General features: G+C 41.3%; 1 protein-coding gene across 1 annotated transcript; it reads right to left on the bottom strand.

The window, feature by feature from the left end:
- Window positions 1-1,223: 1,223 nt before the first annotated feature.
- On the bottom strand, window positions 1,224-17,940 carry arl5a (ADP-ribosylation factor-like 5A). Its single transcript, XM_071355340.1, has 6 exons — window positions 17,572-17,940; window positions 5,552-5,612; window positions 5,069-5,216; window positions 4,709-4,792; window positions 3,719-3,870; window positions 1,224-3,461 (listed from the first exon to the last, which is right to left on the bottom strand). Exons 1-6 carry the CDS (start codon window positions 17,615-17,617, stop codon window positions 3,413-3,415), a joined length of 540 nt encoding a protein of 179 aa, XP_071211441.1. The 5' UTR covers window positions 17,618-17,940; the 3' UTR covers window positions 1,224-3,412.
- Window positions 17,941-18,131: the final 191 nt, after the last annotated feature.

The raw sequence follows: 18,131 nt of genomic DNA, 5'->3' as shown, positions 1-18,131 counted from the left end.
TAAAGTTTGAACTATGACTATGGTTTGAATGCTTTCTGACTGAGGTCTTGTTTTTTTATACTGCGTGCTGAGTAATGCAAGTCATGATGGCATGTTTTTATTTTACTATCTTTATAATGTATGTGGGGTGAACATGATTGCATTTTTCATTTATCCTTAATTTACTGAGGTTTTTCCCCATTGTATAAAAACAACTATTTTGCAGCATGGGACACTTGAGCGTCATACATGAGAATAACATTGCCAGGATTTGGTACTCACCTTTCAGATCACATTATTCTTATGTTTATGGTGTTTGACACACTCACAATGACAGACATCCTTCTTGAAGACAGGTCATCTACTCCACTCTGGACAGGTGACCAATGGAAGTGTTTTACTACTGACTCATCCAAGGCAATCATGGAGACAACAGACATTACCTATACTTGTAGGTTATTTGCTTACTATTGGTCATTTTACTCACGTATGATGACCAATGACTGACAAACAAATGTCAGTTATGAAATAAATACATCTGTCAGGCTATACCAACTAAAACTAATCTCATTGTAAAACTGAACGTGCGTAAATAAAGGGTAATAAAGTACTTAGGCTCCTATACAAACATACTACAGTATGCAAATATCAACTCTGACTGAAGTGCTGTTCTGGGATATATTTGACTTACTCAGTCTATAGGAATATTGAAACCTGGACCAGTATTTAGGGCTGTCTCACTATGTACAACAGCACTATGGGAGCGCTGGAGATGCTCACCTCAACCCTGCCTGACTGCTCACCCTTTCTATGTGAAGCAAGGCAAGTGATTTCCCACGTTTGGGATAATAAAGGATACTTGACTTTGGTCTACTCTCTCCTCATCCCGTCCCTGGCTGTCCTACAGACTTCTACATAGACTGTCCAGTGTCACTCCCTCACTGTTCCCGTCTGTCCGTCAGTCAGTGGCCATTCTCTGAAAGAATGTTGAACATGAGTCCAATGGTCCACAGCAGAACATACTGCCCCCAGAGGTTGGTTGAAGAATCACAGCAGAACATACTGCCCCCAGAGGTTGGTTGAAGAATCACAGCAGAACATACTGCCCCCAGAGGTTGGTTGAAAAATGTCAATATGTTAAAGGTCATACATCACAAGGTCATATGAAGACAAACCACTGTTTAGAAACCACACAAAGAGAAATATTACTTACCTGCAAAATAAAAACACATTTATGACATATGTAATGTACCCAAAACTTAAAAACACAATTTTTATTCACTGTATTTCATATGAGCTGAGGGAGTTGGGTTTCTCCCTCGTGTTCTTTGATTCAGTGTCTTCAGCCGCCATCATGTGAGGATTCGGACACAGCAGGCACAAGGTAATGTAATGTGCATTCCAAATGACATACACACACACACACACACACATATATACATACACACATACATTTAAACTCAGCAAAAAAAGAAACATCCCTTTTTCAGGACCCTGTCTTTCAAAGATAATTAGTCAAATCCAAATAACTTCACAGATCTTCATTGTAAAGGGTTTAAACACTGTTTCCCATGCTTGTTCAATGAACCATAAACAATTAATGAACATGCACCTATGGAATGGTCGTAAAGACACTTACAGCTTACAGACGGTAGGCAATTAAGGTCACAGTTATGAAAACTTAGGACACTAAAGAAGCCTTTCTACTGACTCTGAAAAACACCAAAAGAAAGATGGGTCCCTGCTCATCTGCGTGAACGTGCCTTAGGCATGCTGCAAGGAGGCATGAGGACTGCAGATGTGGCCAGGGCAATAAATTGCAATGTCCATACTGTGAGACGCCTAAGACAGCGCTACAGGGAGACAGGACAGACAGCTGATCCTCCTCGCAGTGGCAGACCACGTGTAACAACACCTGCACAGGATCGGTACATCCGAACATCACACCTGCGGGACAGGATGGCAACAACAACTGCTCGAGTTTCACCAGGAACGAACAATCCCTCCATCAGTGCTCAGACTGTCCGCAATAGGCTGAGAGAGGCTGGACTGAGGGCTTGTAGGCCTGTTGTAAGGCAGGTCCTCACCAGACATCACTGGCAACAACGTCACCTATGGGCACAAACCCACCGTCGCTGGACCAGACAGGACTGGCAAAAAGTGCTCTTTACTGACGAGTCGCGGTTTTGTCTCACCAGGGGTGATGGTCGGATTCGCGTTTATCGTCGAAGGAATGAGCGTTACACCGAGGCCTGTACTCTGGAGCGGGATCGATTTGGAGGTGGAAGGTCCGTCATGGTCTGAGGTGGTGTGTCACAGCATCATCGGAGTGAGCTTGTCGTCATTGCAGGCAATCTCAACGCTGTGTGTTACAGGGAAGACATCCTCCTCCCTCATGTGGTACCCTTCCTGCAGGCTCATACTGACATGAACCTCCAGCATGACAATGCCAACAGCCATACTGCTCGTTCTGTGCGTGATTTCCTGCAAGACAGGAATGTCAGTGTTCTGCCAAGGCCAGCAAAGAGCCCGGATCTCAATCCTATTGAGCACGTCTGGGCCCTGTTGGATCGGAGGGTGAGGGCTAGGGCCATTCCCTCCAGAAATGTCTGGGAACTTGCAGGTGCCTTGGTGGAAGAGTGGGGTAACATCTCACAGCAAGAACTGACAAATCTGCTAACAAAATTAGCAGGGCCACACCAGATACTGACTGTTACTATTGATTTTCACCCCACCTTTGTTCAAACACACATTATTCCATTTCTGTTAGTCACATGTCTGTGGAACTTGTTCAGTTTATGTCTCAGTTGTTGAATCTTGTTATGTTCATACAAATATTTACACATTAAGTTTGCTGAAAATAAACGCAGTTGACAGTGAGAGAACGTTTCTTTTTTTGCTGATATATATATATATATATCCCATTTGGGATGCAGATGTAATGTAAATACTGGACTGTACACACAGGGCAATACCACCCCCTCACGCCGTCCGACAATACTGCAACAAGGCCACTCTGGGAAGGCAAGCCCACTCACACACAGCTAAAGACGACTCCTGTTAAGTCTGAGCTGTCCCAAGCATTCCATTTTTCTTATAGTATGAAAACCAAGCGTGCAGATTCAGAAATTAAATACACCGGATTTCATGAGTCTTTTGTTTAGTTTTTCTTTCCAGAATGGATCCTGAAATGGTAGAGTGGTACAGTTCTGGTTGTTCACAGTTCTCAGTCAGAGCAGATCAGTGTTCTGTAGAAAGAAATAAACACGCAGCAGAAAAACAACATCCTGGCCGGTAGGGAGTCTGGCCAACCGGGTCAAGTCAGTCTCATGGAGAGGAAAAGAGCCGCCTGTCAACCACCCAATCCCTCAGGACTGAAGGTGTAGAGAGAAGAAAGGAACAGCACACTGTTGTTGTTGATCAGCGTCAAAGGTCATCTAACCCGCAGTCGTGACATCATCCACTCCAGGCCCTGGCACAAACTAAAAGGTAGGGAGACAGGATGGAGAGAGAGAATGCAATTTTCAGCATATAAAAGTGGGAATAAGACAAATGCTAGTTTAAATGTAAGCGACCCTCCAAGGAGGAAAGACCATAGCTTGCCGGTCCCTGGCACTAAAAAAAGCTGAGCAACACTGCCCTACTGTATGAATGTTGGACCAGGTCTCTTGCAATAGAACTTTAATCCCAACGAGAATAACCGGCATAAATAATGGTTAAATGAAAATGTTTCTCTTACCCCTCCCCAGTGAGGGCGCAGCAGGCTTGGATATGCCACTGGTGGTCTTTGACTGAGGTGAGCTGCAGGCTCTGGGAGATCTCAGCCACAGACATACAGCCTTTCACATCCTGTTTGTTAGCAAAAATCAGCAGGCCCGCCTTCTTCAGGTCCTGACGAGAGAGGAGGGTGGATGACAAGATGACGCCGATAGACATGGCCACTTTATTCCCAGCTCCTAAGCAACTTTGTTTCAAGCATTTTGCTACAACCGCAATAACATCTGCTAAATATGTGTATGCAACCAGTCAAATTTGATTTGAGTTTGAGTTCTAAGGCATGATTACTGGGAGAGAGGAGAAGGAAAGTGAGAAGAACCCATGTATTTTCAATTAAGGAGTAAATAGAAGGAGGGAGGATGAGGAGAATGAAATTGAGAGGTACCCATATGCTCATAGATCATCATAGAACATAGGCTGCTTCCATGTCTGCTAGGCTGAGGGTAGTATCACGGATTGAACAATGAGACATTTTACTGGACGTATAAATGTGAAGCATCCGCTTGGCGTTTCCACTCAATACCAAATATGGTAGTGAGAGAAAGCCCAGCGGCCGGCAATAGAAGAACGAGATAGATTTTGGCCGACATTCTGTACATTTTCTGTTCCCAAAACTAGAATCTGTTTCAAACTGAGTGGCAAAGTTTTGTAGACTTTAGACTTTGCCAAAGTTCAAAAAAATTGCCTTGATAAGAAGGAGTGCAAAGGCGAATTGAGTTATTTCACACGCACACTTCACAGAGTAGGCGTTCACTAACGGAAATAGGCAGATGTTTGCTAGAACGCGCCAATAGGATCTCGCTAACTCGTGCTTGGCTCTGCCCCCCTCCTTGCTTGTTCTGCCCACTATGACAAATTTGTTCCCATCTTAGTTATAAAACTCATTCTACGTTGACACAAACATTGTGTGCAGTGTGCACTATAAAACATGGCCAGGAACACCAAAACTCACTTCATGTGCAAGCATTCTGTAGAGCTCCTCTTTGGTGACAGAGATTCTCTCTCTGTCTGTGCTGTCCACCACTACTATCACAAACTGGAGCGAAAGATAGGGAGACATAAGAAAGGATATTAAAAAGACAGTCGGTAACACTGTACATTAAGTTGCTCTTATATCTAAGTAATAACACTGTAATTACACTAGCAACATTGTATTAATCCTTTAATATTTTGGAATTTACATTGTAATTACATAGCAATATTGTTGAGCAGTTTTTGTTACATGTTACCAGACAGCCTAGTTTAATTCAAGACACACACAAGTTAACAGTTCAACAAACAACTGCCATACATCCACAGTACGTGGTCTGACCTCTGTGTTAGTGTAGTACGTGTTCCAGGAGGATCTCAGTGACTCCTGTCCTCCGATGTCCCACATCAGGAAGTGTGTGTTGTTCACCACTATCTCCTCCACGTTGCTGCCTATTGTAGGAGACGTGTGGACCACCTCATTCATAGAACTGCAAACACAAGCACAGGAGTTTCTCAATATCAATGCAAAACAACATTCACGTCAGTAAGAATGTTGGTAGGCATGAGAACAATGTGGTTGTCAACAGGTAATTTTGTAAATCTAGTCCCTATTGGATCACATTCTTCCATAAGTGGGTTAACCAAAAAGTATTTAAGCTAAGGTCACTTTCTCATTTAGCAGAAAAGAAACCTTATGAAGTCCTAATCCCCCCCTAGTTGTGAGAAGAAATGAGTCTACTGTTGTTGTACCACTGTTTTCCCTTCTATAGACCTCACTCTCATCCCCCTATCTTTATCTAGTAACAGTAGGCAGAAAACTTACAACTGGTAAAGTATGGTGGTCTTCCCTGCATTGTCCAGGCCCACAATAATAACCTTGTGCTCTGAAAGAAAAAGAGTAAGAAGAAATACGTATTAAAAACACGTACAAATAATCACAAGACACTAGGCTATAAACTTCTAAAATAAGTCTGACTTCAATGCACTGTGGCTGACCTACACACCCAATAAGGAGCAGCACCATTCCTCATTTTCTTCTACAACACTGTTGAAATTGTTCAAACAAAGGACCTCAGATCTCCAAAGCACAGCCATGAATGAAACAATCCATTCTGTTTTGGAGCAGACTTCGAGACTTGACAGTGAAAAACTGCCATGTTTTACACATTTTCACACTGCTTTCTCACTCAGACTTAGCAGTGCCAGAGAAGAGGGGGGAACACGCAGTTAGGCCTACATTAGGGTGAGCGGTCTCAGCGCTGTGCTTGCTCAAGCTGAAAGCAGCAGCTGTTGGGAATGGTTGGACGGATACTGAGCCACCACCTGGTCATCCAAGCAAAGCCAAAGCAATCTGGACTCAAACATGCAGCTCCATATAAACACTGTCGCCTATACGTAACCACATCTTGACTGGAATTTGAGAAATGCACAGTATTAGTAGAGAAGAACCAGCCAAATATGGGCATAGGCCAGGCTGAGCAAAATTATTACTAACAAAGCTGAACAAATAGCCTAACCACTCCCCTTTTGATAGCTGCAGACAGGAGTATAGTGTGTTTGGATTGGATCTAGGGCTGGGCCTACTCAATACTCTCTCCTTCTCACATCACTCCCATCTCCCTTACTCATGCCCATATGATCAACTTATGTAGACTAATCATGTGACTGACAAGGAAATGTTGGTTGAGCAGGACAGAAACTACAGAAGTGAATCTTTTGTCTTCAAAACCCCAGAAAACCAGAACTGAGAGGGAGCCTCAAGAACATCTAGAGCCTTGTTAGTTTCTGGGCCATAAGGCTCAAGAGGGGAGAGAGTCAGTTTCCATCTCTACATGTTTTCTGGCATGCCTGCAGGACCATCCACCATGCTTAGTCTAAGGCACTGGGGCTCACATATAGTTTGACTGATCCAGTACTGCAGATAAGAAACAGTAGCCTACACTCTGCCAACACTGCTCTTCAGTCATTATCACCAGCTTCTCCTTATGTCCTCTGGTCATTTGTTGGTGCTTATATATATATATATATATATCACACACACACACACACACACACTTTTCTCAACAATTTCCATCATAAAAAGGCTTTGATTTCTGGTCAAACAGATGGAAAAGGGGTCTTAGAAAACATCCACTGTACCAGAAAAAGTATTAAGGTATTAGAAATACATCAAAACACAAATAGTATTACATTATGACCCTTACAAACTAATATCAACATTTATATTTAATTTTACAGAAATGATTTGCATTCTGTAAGATGAACCCTTACATTCAGTGGGAACTGACCTATATATAGGGCTAGATTGAAATGTTTCTACAGAATAAATATGGAAGGCATATGCATAACCATGGTAGCAATTAAAATGGAACAGTTAGGAGATAATGGGAAAATTATTAGATTAAAAGGTGAGGACAACAGTTCACCTGACAAGACTGAATCCAAACATTACACTTGATTTTATGGCCATTTTACATTTACCGTTCTTTTCTCCGCATTTGTTGATCTGAAAATACTGGATACATTCAGTAACATAAGAATATTCTTGGGAATTTTGTGGAAAGTTGAGCACAAGACAACAAATAAATTACAAGGATGAGGGAGAGGTACACAGTTCCTAAGTAATTTCAATGCACTTATGATTGAAAGAGTCTTCAACTAGTTCTCCTAGCTGTGTCGTTGAGGAATTAGAGCAAGCACACTTTTGTTTGGAACTCAAACCTGCCATCACACAATTACTGTTGATGTTTAGACAATCAAAAAACGGCCCATTATAAATTGCAATCTGGGTCAGGTGGGCATTATTTGAAAGCTTGTTCGATTGCAAACACGACTAGGTAAATTAATACGATCTTACAGTGTTAGGCTTTCACAAGGCAATTCAGAGAAGCAGACTGTAATTTTGGAGGGCACAGAATAGAGTCATGAGTGCATTCAGATGTGTGATCCACGGCAAATAGTCTTGACAACACAACAACCAAACTCATGCTGTTCAGGGAAACCCAGGGTATAACGCCATGTCATTTTGTAACTGTACATCAAACATAGTGATCAGAAAGGTTGACACCGTACACTGTGTACAAACTCAGGGGTGCAACTCAATATTAGGAAGGTGTTAATGTTTTGTACACTCAGTATATTACAGTACAGGCATTTTATGATATGGAAATGTGAAGTGCACACTTGGACAACAAAACACTTGCAAAAGTGGCCCAATTAACGGGATGGGGAGCAACTTCTTGTTGCCCGTGGTGCTCAAGTTCAGAACGGCTGTCAGTCATAACCGATACAGCGGTGTGAAGTGGAGACCCTGAGCTCTGATGTCATGTATAACATGTTACTGTACAGCTACTGTCTGCATTCCAATTTAGGCACTTCTGTCTCCAAATCTGCCATTTTCAACCCATATACGAGTACAATTGTTTTAGTAGAGCTTGGAATTGCAAGGGACCTCACGATACAATATCACAATACTTAGGTGCCGATACGATATTGCGATTCTACATGTATTGTGTTTCGATACTGTGATTTTATTGCGATTCAATGTTCATAACATATTGCTCACAATATGTTTGCTGCAGAGGGACAAAAGAGAACCATGACAAAATTAGTTTTGATCAGTCATGGAAATAAGTGCTGAAAACAAATGGGCTCCCTATTTAAAAAGAAGATGGCTCTACAAGCTATAAAGGAAAAATAGTGGAGTTTTCAAATCAAATCAAATTTGATTTGAAAACTCCACTATTTCTCCGAGTTTTGGTGCAGTTACAGCAAACTAGCTCAAAAATATAAATTGCAGTATTGTCAAAACGATACATCAAAAACAATATCCCAAAGTGACTGCATAAATGTTTTCCCCATTACTTGTGTAAAAGGTTAATAAATATTGCAGAGTGTGTTGTAATTCTGTTGTTTAAAATTTGCTCTCCGCATTTTGTCTCTGAATGCTGTCTATCACAATCAGCACATTATCACCAAGTAAAATTCTGAGTATGTGCAAATATACTTGGCGAATAAAAGTGATTCTGATATCTTTAAGATATTTTCTAACTTCTCTCCCACATGAGGAAGGATAATGAAAGTTCACAGAAGTAACAAATAAAAGGTAGACCAAGCAGTTAGTGTTTTTACTGATCATTTTGTTTATGATTTATTAAGTGTTTAAAATGTGTAACAGAATGACTGCAATTGAATAGGCTAAAATGGGAAATGATAGTAGTCACAAACCACAGCCGGGCCACCTACTACCTTTGTGTACATATTCAAATCAAATTTTAGTCGTCACATGCGCTGAATACAACAGGTGTAGTAGACCATACAGCGAAATGCTTAGTTACAAGCCCCTACCCAACAATGCATTTTAAAAATACAAATAAGATGAAATGAAATCAACAAGTAGTTAAAGAGCAGCAGTAAAATAACAATAGTGAGACTATACAGGGGGTACCGGTACAGAGTCAATGTGCGGGGGCACCGGCCAGTCGAGGTAATGGAGGTAATATGTAGAGGTCGACTGAATTTTCAACGCCGATACCGATTATTGGAGGACCCCAAAAAGCCGATGCCGATTTTTATATATTTGTAATAATGACAATTACAACAATACTGAATGAACACTTTTATTTTTACGTAATATAACACATAAATAAAATCAATTTAGTCTCAAATAAATAATGAAACATGTTCAATTTGGTTTAAATAATGCAAAAACAGTGTTGGAGAAGAAAGTAAACGTGCAATATGTGCCATGTAAAAAAGCTAACGTTTAAGTTCTTGCTCAGAACATGAGAACATATGAAAGCTGGTGGTTCCTTTTATCATGAGTCTTCAATATTCCCAGTTAAGAAGTTTAAGGTTGTAGTTATTATAGGAGTTATAGGACTATTTCTCTCTATAACATTTGTATGTCATATACTTTTGACTATTGGATGTTCTTATAGGCACTATAATATTGCCAGCCTAATCTCGGGAGTTGATTGGCTTGAAGTCATAAACAGCGCAATGCTTGAAGCACAGCGAAGAGCTGCTGGCCAACGCAGGAAAGTGCTGTTTGAATGAATGCTTACGAGCCTGCTGCTGCCTACCACCGCTCAGTCAGACTGCTCTATCAAATATCAAATCATAGACTTAATTATAATAAAAACACAGAAATACGATCCTTAGGTCATTAATATGGTCAAATCCGGAAACTATAATTTCGAAAACAAAACGTTTATTCTTTCAGTGAAATACGGAACCATTCCGTATTTATCTAACGGGTGGCATCCTTAAGTCTAAATATTGCTGTTACATTGCACAACCTTCAATGTTATGTCATAATTATATAAAATTCTGGCAAATTAATTACGGCCATTGTTAGGAAGAAATGGTCTTCACACAGTTTGCAGGGAGCCAGGCGGCCCAAACTGCTGCATATACCCTGACTCTGCTTGCACAGAGCGCAAGAGAAGTGACACAATTTCCCTAATTAAAATAAATTCATGTTAGCAGGCAATATTAACTAAATATGCAGGTTTAAAAAATATATACTTGTGTATTGATTTTAAGAAAGGCATTGATGTTTATGGTTAGGTACACATTGGTGCAACGACAGTGCTTTTTTCGCGAATGCGCTTGTTAAATCATCATCCGTTTGGCGAAGTAGTCTGTGATTCGATGATAAATTAACAGGCACCGCATTGATTATATGCAACGCAGGACAAGCTAGATAAACTAGTAACATCATCAACCATGTGTAGTTAACTAGTGATTATGTTAAGATTGATTGTTTTTTATAAGATACGTTTAATGCTAGCTAGCAACTTACCTTGGCTCCTTGCTGCACTCGCGCAACAGGTGGTCAGCCTGCACAGTCTCATCGTGGAGTGCAAAGTAATCGGCCATAATCGGCGTCCAAAAATGCAGATTACCGATTTTTATGAAACTTGAAATCGGCCCTAATTAATCGGCCTAGCCGATTAATCGGTCGACCTCTAGTAATACGTACATGTAGGTAGAGTTATTAAAGTGGCTATGCAAAGATAACAGAGTAGCAGCGGCGTAAAGGTGGGGGGGCAATGCAAATAGACTGGGTAGTTATTTGATTAGATGTTCAGGATTCGTATGGCTTGGGGGAAGAAGCTGTTGAGAAGCCTCTTGGACCGAGACTTTGGTCGCTCCGATACCGCTTGCCATGCAGTAGCAGAGAGAACAGTCTATGACTAGGGTGGTTGGGGTCTTTGACAATTTGTAGGGCCTTCTCTGACACCGCCTGGTATAGAGGTCCTGGATGGCAGGAAGCTTGGCCCCGGTGATGTACTGGGCCGTACACACTACCCTCTGGAGTGCCTTGCGGTCGGAGGCCGAGCAGTTGCCATAACAGGCAGTGATGCAACCAGTCAGGATGCTCTCGATGGTGCAGCTGTAAAACCTGTTGAGGATCTGAGGACGCATGCCAAATTTTTTCAGTCTCCTGAGGGGGAATAGGTTTTGCCGTGCCTCCTTCACGACTGTCTTGGTGGGATTGGACCACGTTAGTTTGTTGGTGATGTGGACACCAAGGAACTTGAAGCTCTCAACCTGCTCCACTACAGCCCCGTCGATGATAAAGGGGGTGTGCTCGGTCCTCCTTTTCCTGTAGTCCACAATCATCTCCTTTGTCTTGATCACGTTGAGGGAGAGGTTGTTGTCCTGGCACCACACGGCCAGGTCTCTGACCTCCTCCCTATAGGCTGTCTCGTCGTTGACGGTGATCAGGCCTACAACTGTTGTGTCATTGGCAAACTTAATGATGGTGTTGGAGTCGTGCCTGGCCGTGAAGTCATGAGTGAAGAGGGAGTACAGGAGGGGACTGAGCTCCCACCCCTGAGTGGCCCCTGTGTTGAGGATCAGCGTGGCGGATGTGTTGTTACCTACCCTTACCACCTGGGGGCGGAGGCCCATCAGGAAGTCCAGGATACAGTTGCAGAGGGAGATGTTTAGTCCCAGGGTCCTTAGCTTATTGATGAGCTTACTTATTATCATTCTTACCATGGAATTTCCCCACCAGTTTCCCACCTACAGCTGAAGTCGGACGTTTACATACACTTAGGTTGGCGTCATTAAAACCTGTTTTTCAACCACTCCACAAATTTCTTGTTAACAAACTATAGTTTGTCAAGGCTGTTAGGACATTTACTTTGTGCATGACACAACATTCTTCCAACAATTGTTTACAGACAGATTATTTCACTGTATCACAATTCCAGTGGGTCAACGTATTTTTTTTTTTAACCTTTATTTAACTAGGCGAGTCAGTTAAGAACAAATTCTTATTTTCAATGACGGCCTAGGAACAGTGGGTTAACTGCCTTTTTCAGGGGCAGAATGACAGATTTTTACCTTGTCAGCTCGGGGATTCGATCTTGCAACCTTTTGGTTACTAGTCCAACGCTCTAACCGCTAGGCTACTTGCCACCGTATCACAATTCCAGTGGGTCAGAAGTTTACATACACTAAGTTGACTGTGCCTTTAAACAGCTTGGAACATTCCAGAAAATGATGTCATGGCTTTAGAAGCTTCTGATAGGCTAATTGACATCATTTGAGTCAATTGGAGGTGTACCTGTGGATGTATTTCAAGGCCTACCTTCAAACTCCGTGCCTCTTTGCTTGACATCATGAGAAAATCTAAAGAAATCAGCCAAGACCTCAGAAAAAAATGTGTAGACATCCACAAGTCTGGTTCATCCTTGGGAGCAATTTCCAAACGCCTGAAGGTACCACGTTCATCTGTACAAACAATAGTACGCAAGTATAAACAACTTCGGACCAAGCAGCCATCAAACCGCTCAGGAAGGAGACGCGTTCTGTCTCCTAGAGATGAACGTACTTTGGTGCAAAAGTGCACTCAATCCCAGAACATCAGCAAAGGACCTTGTGAAGATGCTGGAGGAAACGTGTACAAAAGCATCTATATCCACAGTAAAACGAGTCCTATATCGACATAACCTGAAAGGCCGTTCAGCAAGGAAGAAGCCAGTGCTCCAAAACCGCCATAAAAAAGCCAGACTACGGTTTGCAACTGCACATGGGGACAAAGATCGTACTTTTTGGAGAAATGTCTTCTGGTCTGATGAAACATAAATAGAACCGTTTGGCCATAATGACCATCATTATGTTCGGAGGAAAAAGGGGGAGGCTTGCAAGCGAAAGAACACCATCCCAACCGTGAAGCACAGAGGTGGCAGCATCATGTTGTGGGGGTGCTTTCCTGCTGGAGGGACTGGTGCACTTCACAAAATAGATGGTATCATGAGGAGGAAAATGTGTGGATATATTGAAGCAACATCAAGACATCAGTCAGGAAGTTAAAGCTTGGTCGCAAATTGGTCTTCCAAATGGACAATAACCCCAAGCATACTTCCAAAGTTGTGGCAAAATGGCTTAAGTACAGCCAAGTCAAGGTATTGGAGTGGCCATCACAAAGCCCTGACCTCAATCCTATAGAAAGTTTGTGGGCAGAACTGAAAAAGCGTGGGTGAGGATGGAGGCCAACAAACCTCACTCAGTTACACCAGCTCTGTCAGGAGGAATGGGCCAAAATTCACCCAACTTATTGTGGGAAGCTTGTGGAAGGCTACCTGAAATGTTTGACCCAAGTTAAACAATTTAAAGGCAATGCTACGAAATACTAATTGAGTGTATGTAAACTTCTGACCCACTGGGAATGTGATGAAATAAATAAAAGCTGAAATAAATCATTATCTCTACTATTATTCTGACATTTCACATTCTTAAAATAAAGTGGTGATCCTAACTGACCTAAGACAGGGAATTTTTACTAAGATTAACTGTCAGGAATTGTGAAAAACTGAGTTTAAATGTATTTGGCTGAGGTGTATGTACAGCACTCAACACCTACTTGAACTACTCTGGACTGTCTTCAAAGTCTGTCAGTCAGTGGAGTACTCTACTTTCATTACAACTGAACAAATAGTAGAAGACTACTTTGGTACTTTAAAGAAAGGGAAATTCCTATTTTTACTCTCAGAAACAACTGTATATTCCTAGTTGGGGGGGCCTTATCGATGCCATTATGTAGATACTTGTTCTGGTGAGCGTTATTTTTTGCCATTAGGTAATGCAGATACCAACTTGTTTTGAACCTGATACAAATCTTACTATGTGAGCTTTTTTTGCAGCCACTGCAAAAAAATGCAGATTGCACAGAGCACACAGCTGCGTCACTGGAGTTTGAGATCACCACCAGTTAGTCTTGTGTAAGCAAATGCATAAGATCTTTTCTCAGTTGCAAAGGTCGCTCAGGTGCTTTAGGCTGTGTGAGCAGTTAAAATATATGCATACTGTTCCATTCACACTCTACTACCGTCCCTATTTACTGTAAATAGCCATTGTAACTGGTGCTGTGCTAGCGTATTGTATTTGTCCTTCACCTTGTGAATGAACTGCCATTGTTCCATTTAAACCCCCACAGTGAGATGAGTTTTTGAAATTCCTGTTTGACATACTACTGACACCGCAGGACAAACGGAACGCTTGGCGTCCCATGGGCTTTATGACATGTGGGACACTGTTGCTGGTAGACGACTACCAATCAAAGCCTTCCTCAGACACAGGACATAGCCAATTACAATAGACATATGTGAGAAGACAAGGTCTTTATATTACAAAATAAAGACATTGTGAGAGGAGAGTCCAATGAAACTTGGCTCTGACTGAACCAATATTGAGCCACTCAGAAATGGGTCACGTATATTCTAAATGAGACCAGAAAATACAGTGTACAATGCTAGGCTATATATGCAAAAATACTTTAATGTAGAGCAGATATGAAAGGTGCTGTAAGCCTCTAACAATAGTTTGCCTGAGTGAAGAAACTGGGTAAAAGGTTGACAAAACGGATCATTTCCCTTTTCAGCAGCCTTGAAAAGCATAAAAAGCTCTGCATGACAGAACATGCTTTGGGTGGGAGGTATGCCTAACTCTGGTAGTAACAGACAAAAAAGATGGTGTTGTATTTCATTAGAGGCAAGCTGTCCTGCCAGGGACAACTGTAGCTCTATTGTTAACTCCTTATGGAATTGCCATGCCATACATGTTTGGCTTGACAATGACAGAAATTGAGTTAGCAAAAGCACTAGCATATCAAGCATATCTGAAACCAGGCTAGGACAACAGACAGGAGTAGTCATCATTCAGAATGAGTCATTCCTTCATTTTCATCCTTGGGTAAACATATTCTGATGTGGCAGTAACCACGTTTCCATCCACAGTTTTTATTACGGCTGGGAATAGCCAGGGACCAGCCAGGGACCTCACAATACGATATTATCACAATACATAGGTGCAGATACAATATGTATTGAGATTCTCGATATTCTATGTATTGCTATTTGATACTGTGATTTTATTGTGATTCAATGGTTGAAGCATATTGCTCACAATGTCTTCTGCAGAGCGACATGAGAACTAGTTTTGATCAGTCATGGAAATAAAAGTGCTAAAAACAAATTGGCTTCCTATTTAAAAATAAGATGGAAATCAAGCTATGAAGGAAAAAAACTGGAGTTTTCGTGCAGGTACAGCCAACTAGCGCAAAAATAATATTGCTATATTGTCAAAACGAAACAAAACAATATCAGAATATGTTTTCACACCCATCACTAGTTTGTATGCGAGTAAAGTCATGGCATGAAACATTTTAAAAAATCACTACAAGTGTGAAGGAAACAAAAAACAAATTGGCTTCCTATTTAAAAATAAGATGGAAATCAAGCTATGAAGGAAAAAAACTGGAGTTTTCGTGCAGGTACAGCCAACTAGCGCAAAAATAATATTGCTATATTGTCAAAACGAAACAAAACAATATCAGAATATGTTTTCACACCCATCACTAGTTTGTATGCGAGTAAAGTCATGGCATGAAACATTTTAAAAAATCACTACAAGTGTGAAGGAAACAGGAAATGTCGGTATAATTTAAAATGTCGACAGACAATTTGTTCTTTCGACAGAAAATGTATTATGCAACAAATTGCGGTGGAAACGATTTATTGTACGATTGTTGATAGAATAACCTTCGTGTCGAGGTAAATTTGCAGTCACGTGATGCTATACTTATTATGGATCCACATTAAGTGCAAGGCAGCAGCTACTCTTCCTGAAGTCCAGCTAAATCAAGGCAGTTATATAGTCCAGGGTGGTAAAAGTGCATGGTGATGAGCTTGATGCTACTTTCCAATAAAATCGAGGGTCTTAATTTGTAAGCTAGTCACATGATGATCGGTGCTTAGCTGTCAATTAACAAATCAAAATAATCTTGATTTTATTCATCTCAACATATAATCTTACCTGTCGAGTGTCTACTTTATCCGTGAACCGTTATCTAGAGAGCATGCACGAAAACCAGATTGGGCGCAAATGTGCCAATTATCGCAACAGTTTGTGTGACAAAACTATGGAAAATGGAATGGAGACACTTTACACTGTTTTGTTATTCGTTACATGAACATTTAAGCGCACTGTCATAACGCACAGACTTGTTTCCACAAAGTCAGTCTGATGGAAACACCTCTGGTGCGGAAAGGCACATATTTTAATGCCGGTTTTATAATATTTGCATGAAAATCTGTCGCAAATTGGATGGAAACCAAGCTACTGACTGCATGCGAGTGAACCACTTTAGTTACGATATCCGTGATTGTTTATGTATGTGGCCTTTTATTTGACTAGGCAAACAAGTCTTTACCGCAGTCAGTGATCCCCTGAGAATAGATAGGCCTACAACATAAAACCGAACGGTCCAGAGAGAACTTTCCATAGAAATACTCTGCTGCCCTCGGCGCTCATGTTACAGGGGTTCGCACAGATCTGATTACATATTGAGCGGGGAGGAATTGGTTACATGTTCAGCTAATTCAGACAAATGCACAGTGCACTAAAGACGACATCAGCACAGTTTTAACCTACAATCTGTGAGGGGAAAGGGACAAATGTAGCTGGGCTCATGCTCAAATTTGAAACTTGAAGTTCTATTTTACTCTCCAGTGATCCTGAATTTACCTACCTGATAATATACCTCCCATTAAATTAGTTCAATATGGACACAACACCTAGATAACATGAACACCCACCAAAAGAGAACTGTATTTTATGGGACCTACTAGTACACTTCCCATGGGAAAAAAAACTCAGGAGCTTAGGCTTCCCAAGAGCAAGAAAAATTGCAACATTATATAGATTGTACTGTAGTGCCTGTTCCTCTGCCTACTAAGCCAAACCGCAGTCGGTTTTCTCTAAACAATGACAATGTAACATTAGCTAGCAATGTTAGGCCTTTAAAAGCAGAATAGCTAAGGACATAACGTTACCTAAATCTGTCGTTCTGCCCCTGAACAAGGCAGTTAACCCACTGTTCCTAGGCCGTCATTGTAAATAAGAATGTGTTCTTAATTGACCTGCCTAGTTAAAGGTTAAATAACATTATTATTTTTAAATAGTACATCACAGGCCCTCTGAACACTGCAGTGTTGACTATAGCTAGTTAGCTATGAGTATGACACATGATATATCATTTAACTAACGTTACTAATGTATGTATTACAAAAAAATTACAGCAAAACAGTTACCTAGTTAGCTACAGTAACTGGGTAAAGAAAAGGCAGCTTTACAGCCAATAACGTAAGACTTATATAGGCCCGGTAAAAACTAAAGCTATGATACATTAGCAAGTAAATTAACGTAGCTAGCTAACGTTATCAGCTTTGTAACCAGTGGACCAGGCTTGGCTGTGTTGGCTAACAGCTGGACTAGCTAGCTAACTTATCCATTGAACTTCACACTCGACGTTAACGACATACTTACCTTGATGATTGAAAAGCCTCCATAGCTTGGTGAAAAGTATTCCCATGGCTGTTGCAGAGCCTTTGGACAACTACGAGTAGCTACGGCCAATTAATTTAGCTAGGCTAGCGAATTCCTGAAGATGTTGCTAATGCGCTAGCCAGGCAATGCTGCTGTCAGTGTCACACTTGGCAATATTTGACGGTGAAAAAGAAACCAGTAATGTCAACGCTTCTTGATAACGTTTTCATCTTTGCACGAAGGCCTTTATGGTCGACATAGAATTACAGGACGCGGTTTATATTGTATTTCTAGAGAATACAATGATAGCTGGCTTGCTTGGTCCGCTGGAGTGCGGTCGTCAACACTGACGCACGCCTACTCTAAACTGCACTCTCTCCACAGTCGGTCCAGTGAGGATGGATTCCAGAGAGAATCAGAGAAAATTATTACCCACAGTAGTACTGCATCAATGGGCACTTTAGGTCATATTTTGAAGTGAGGCAATTGCAAGCATTCACAAAATGCCACATATTTGATAAGACAGTGTCTTCAGTTCAGTCCATGCAGGGAACCTGTGG

This window comes from Salvelinus alpinus, chromosome 20, assembly GCF_045679555.1.
Source record: "Salvelinus alpinus chromosome 20, SLU_Salpinus.1, whole genome shotgun sequence".
Classification (NCBI taxonomy): domain Eukaryota; kingdom Metazoa; phylum Chordata; class Actinopteri; order Salmoniformes; family Salmonidae; genus Salvelinus; species Salvelinus alpinus.
The sequence above is the reverse complement of the archived record's forward strand: the minus strand, read 5'-3'. Positions and strand labels throughout refer to the sequence as shown.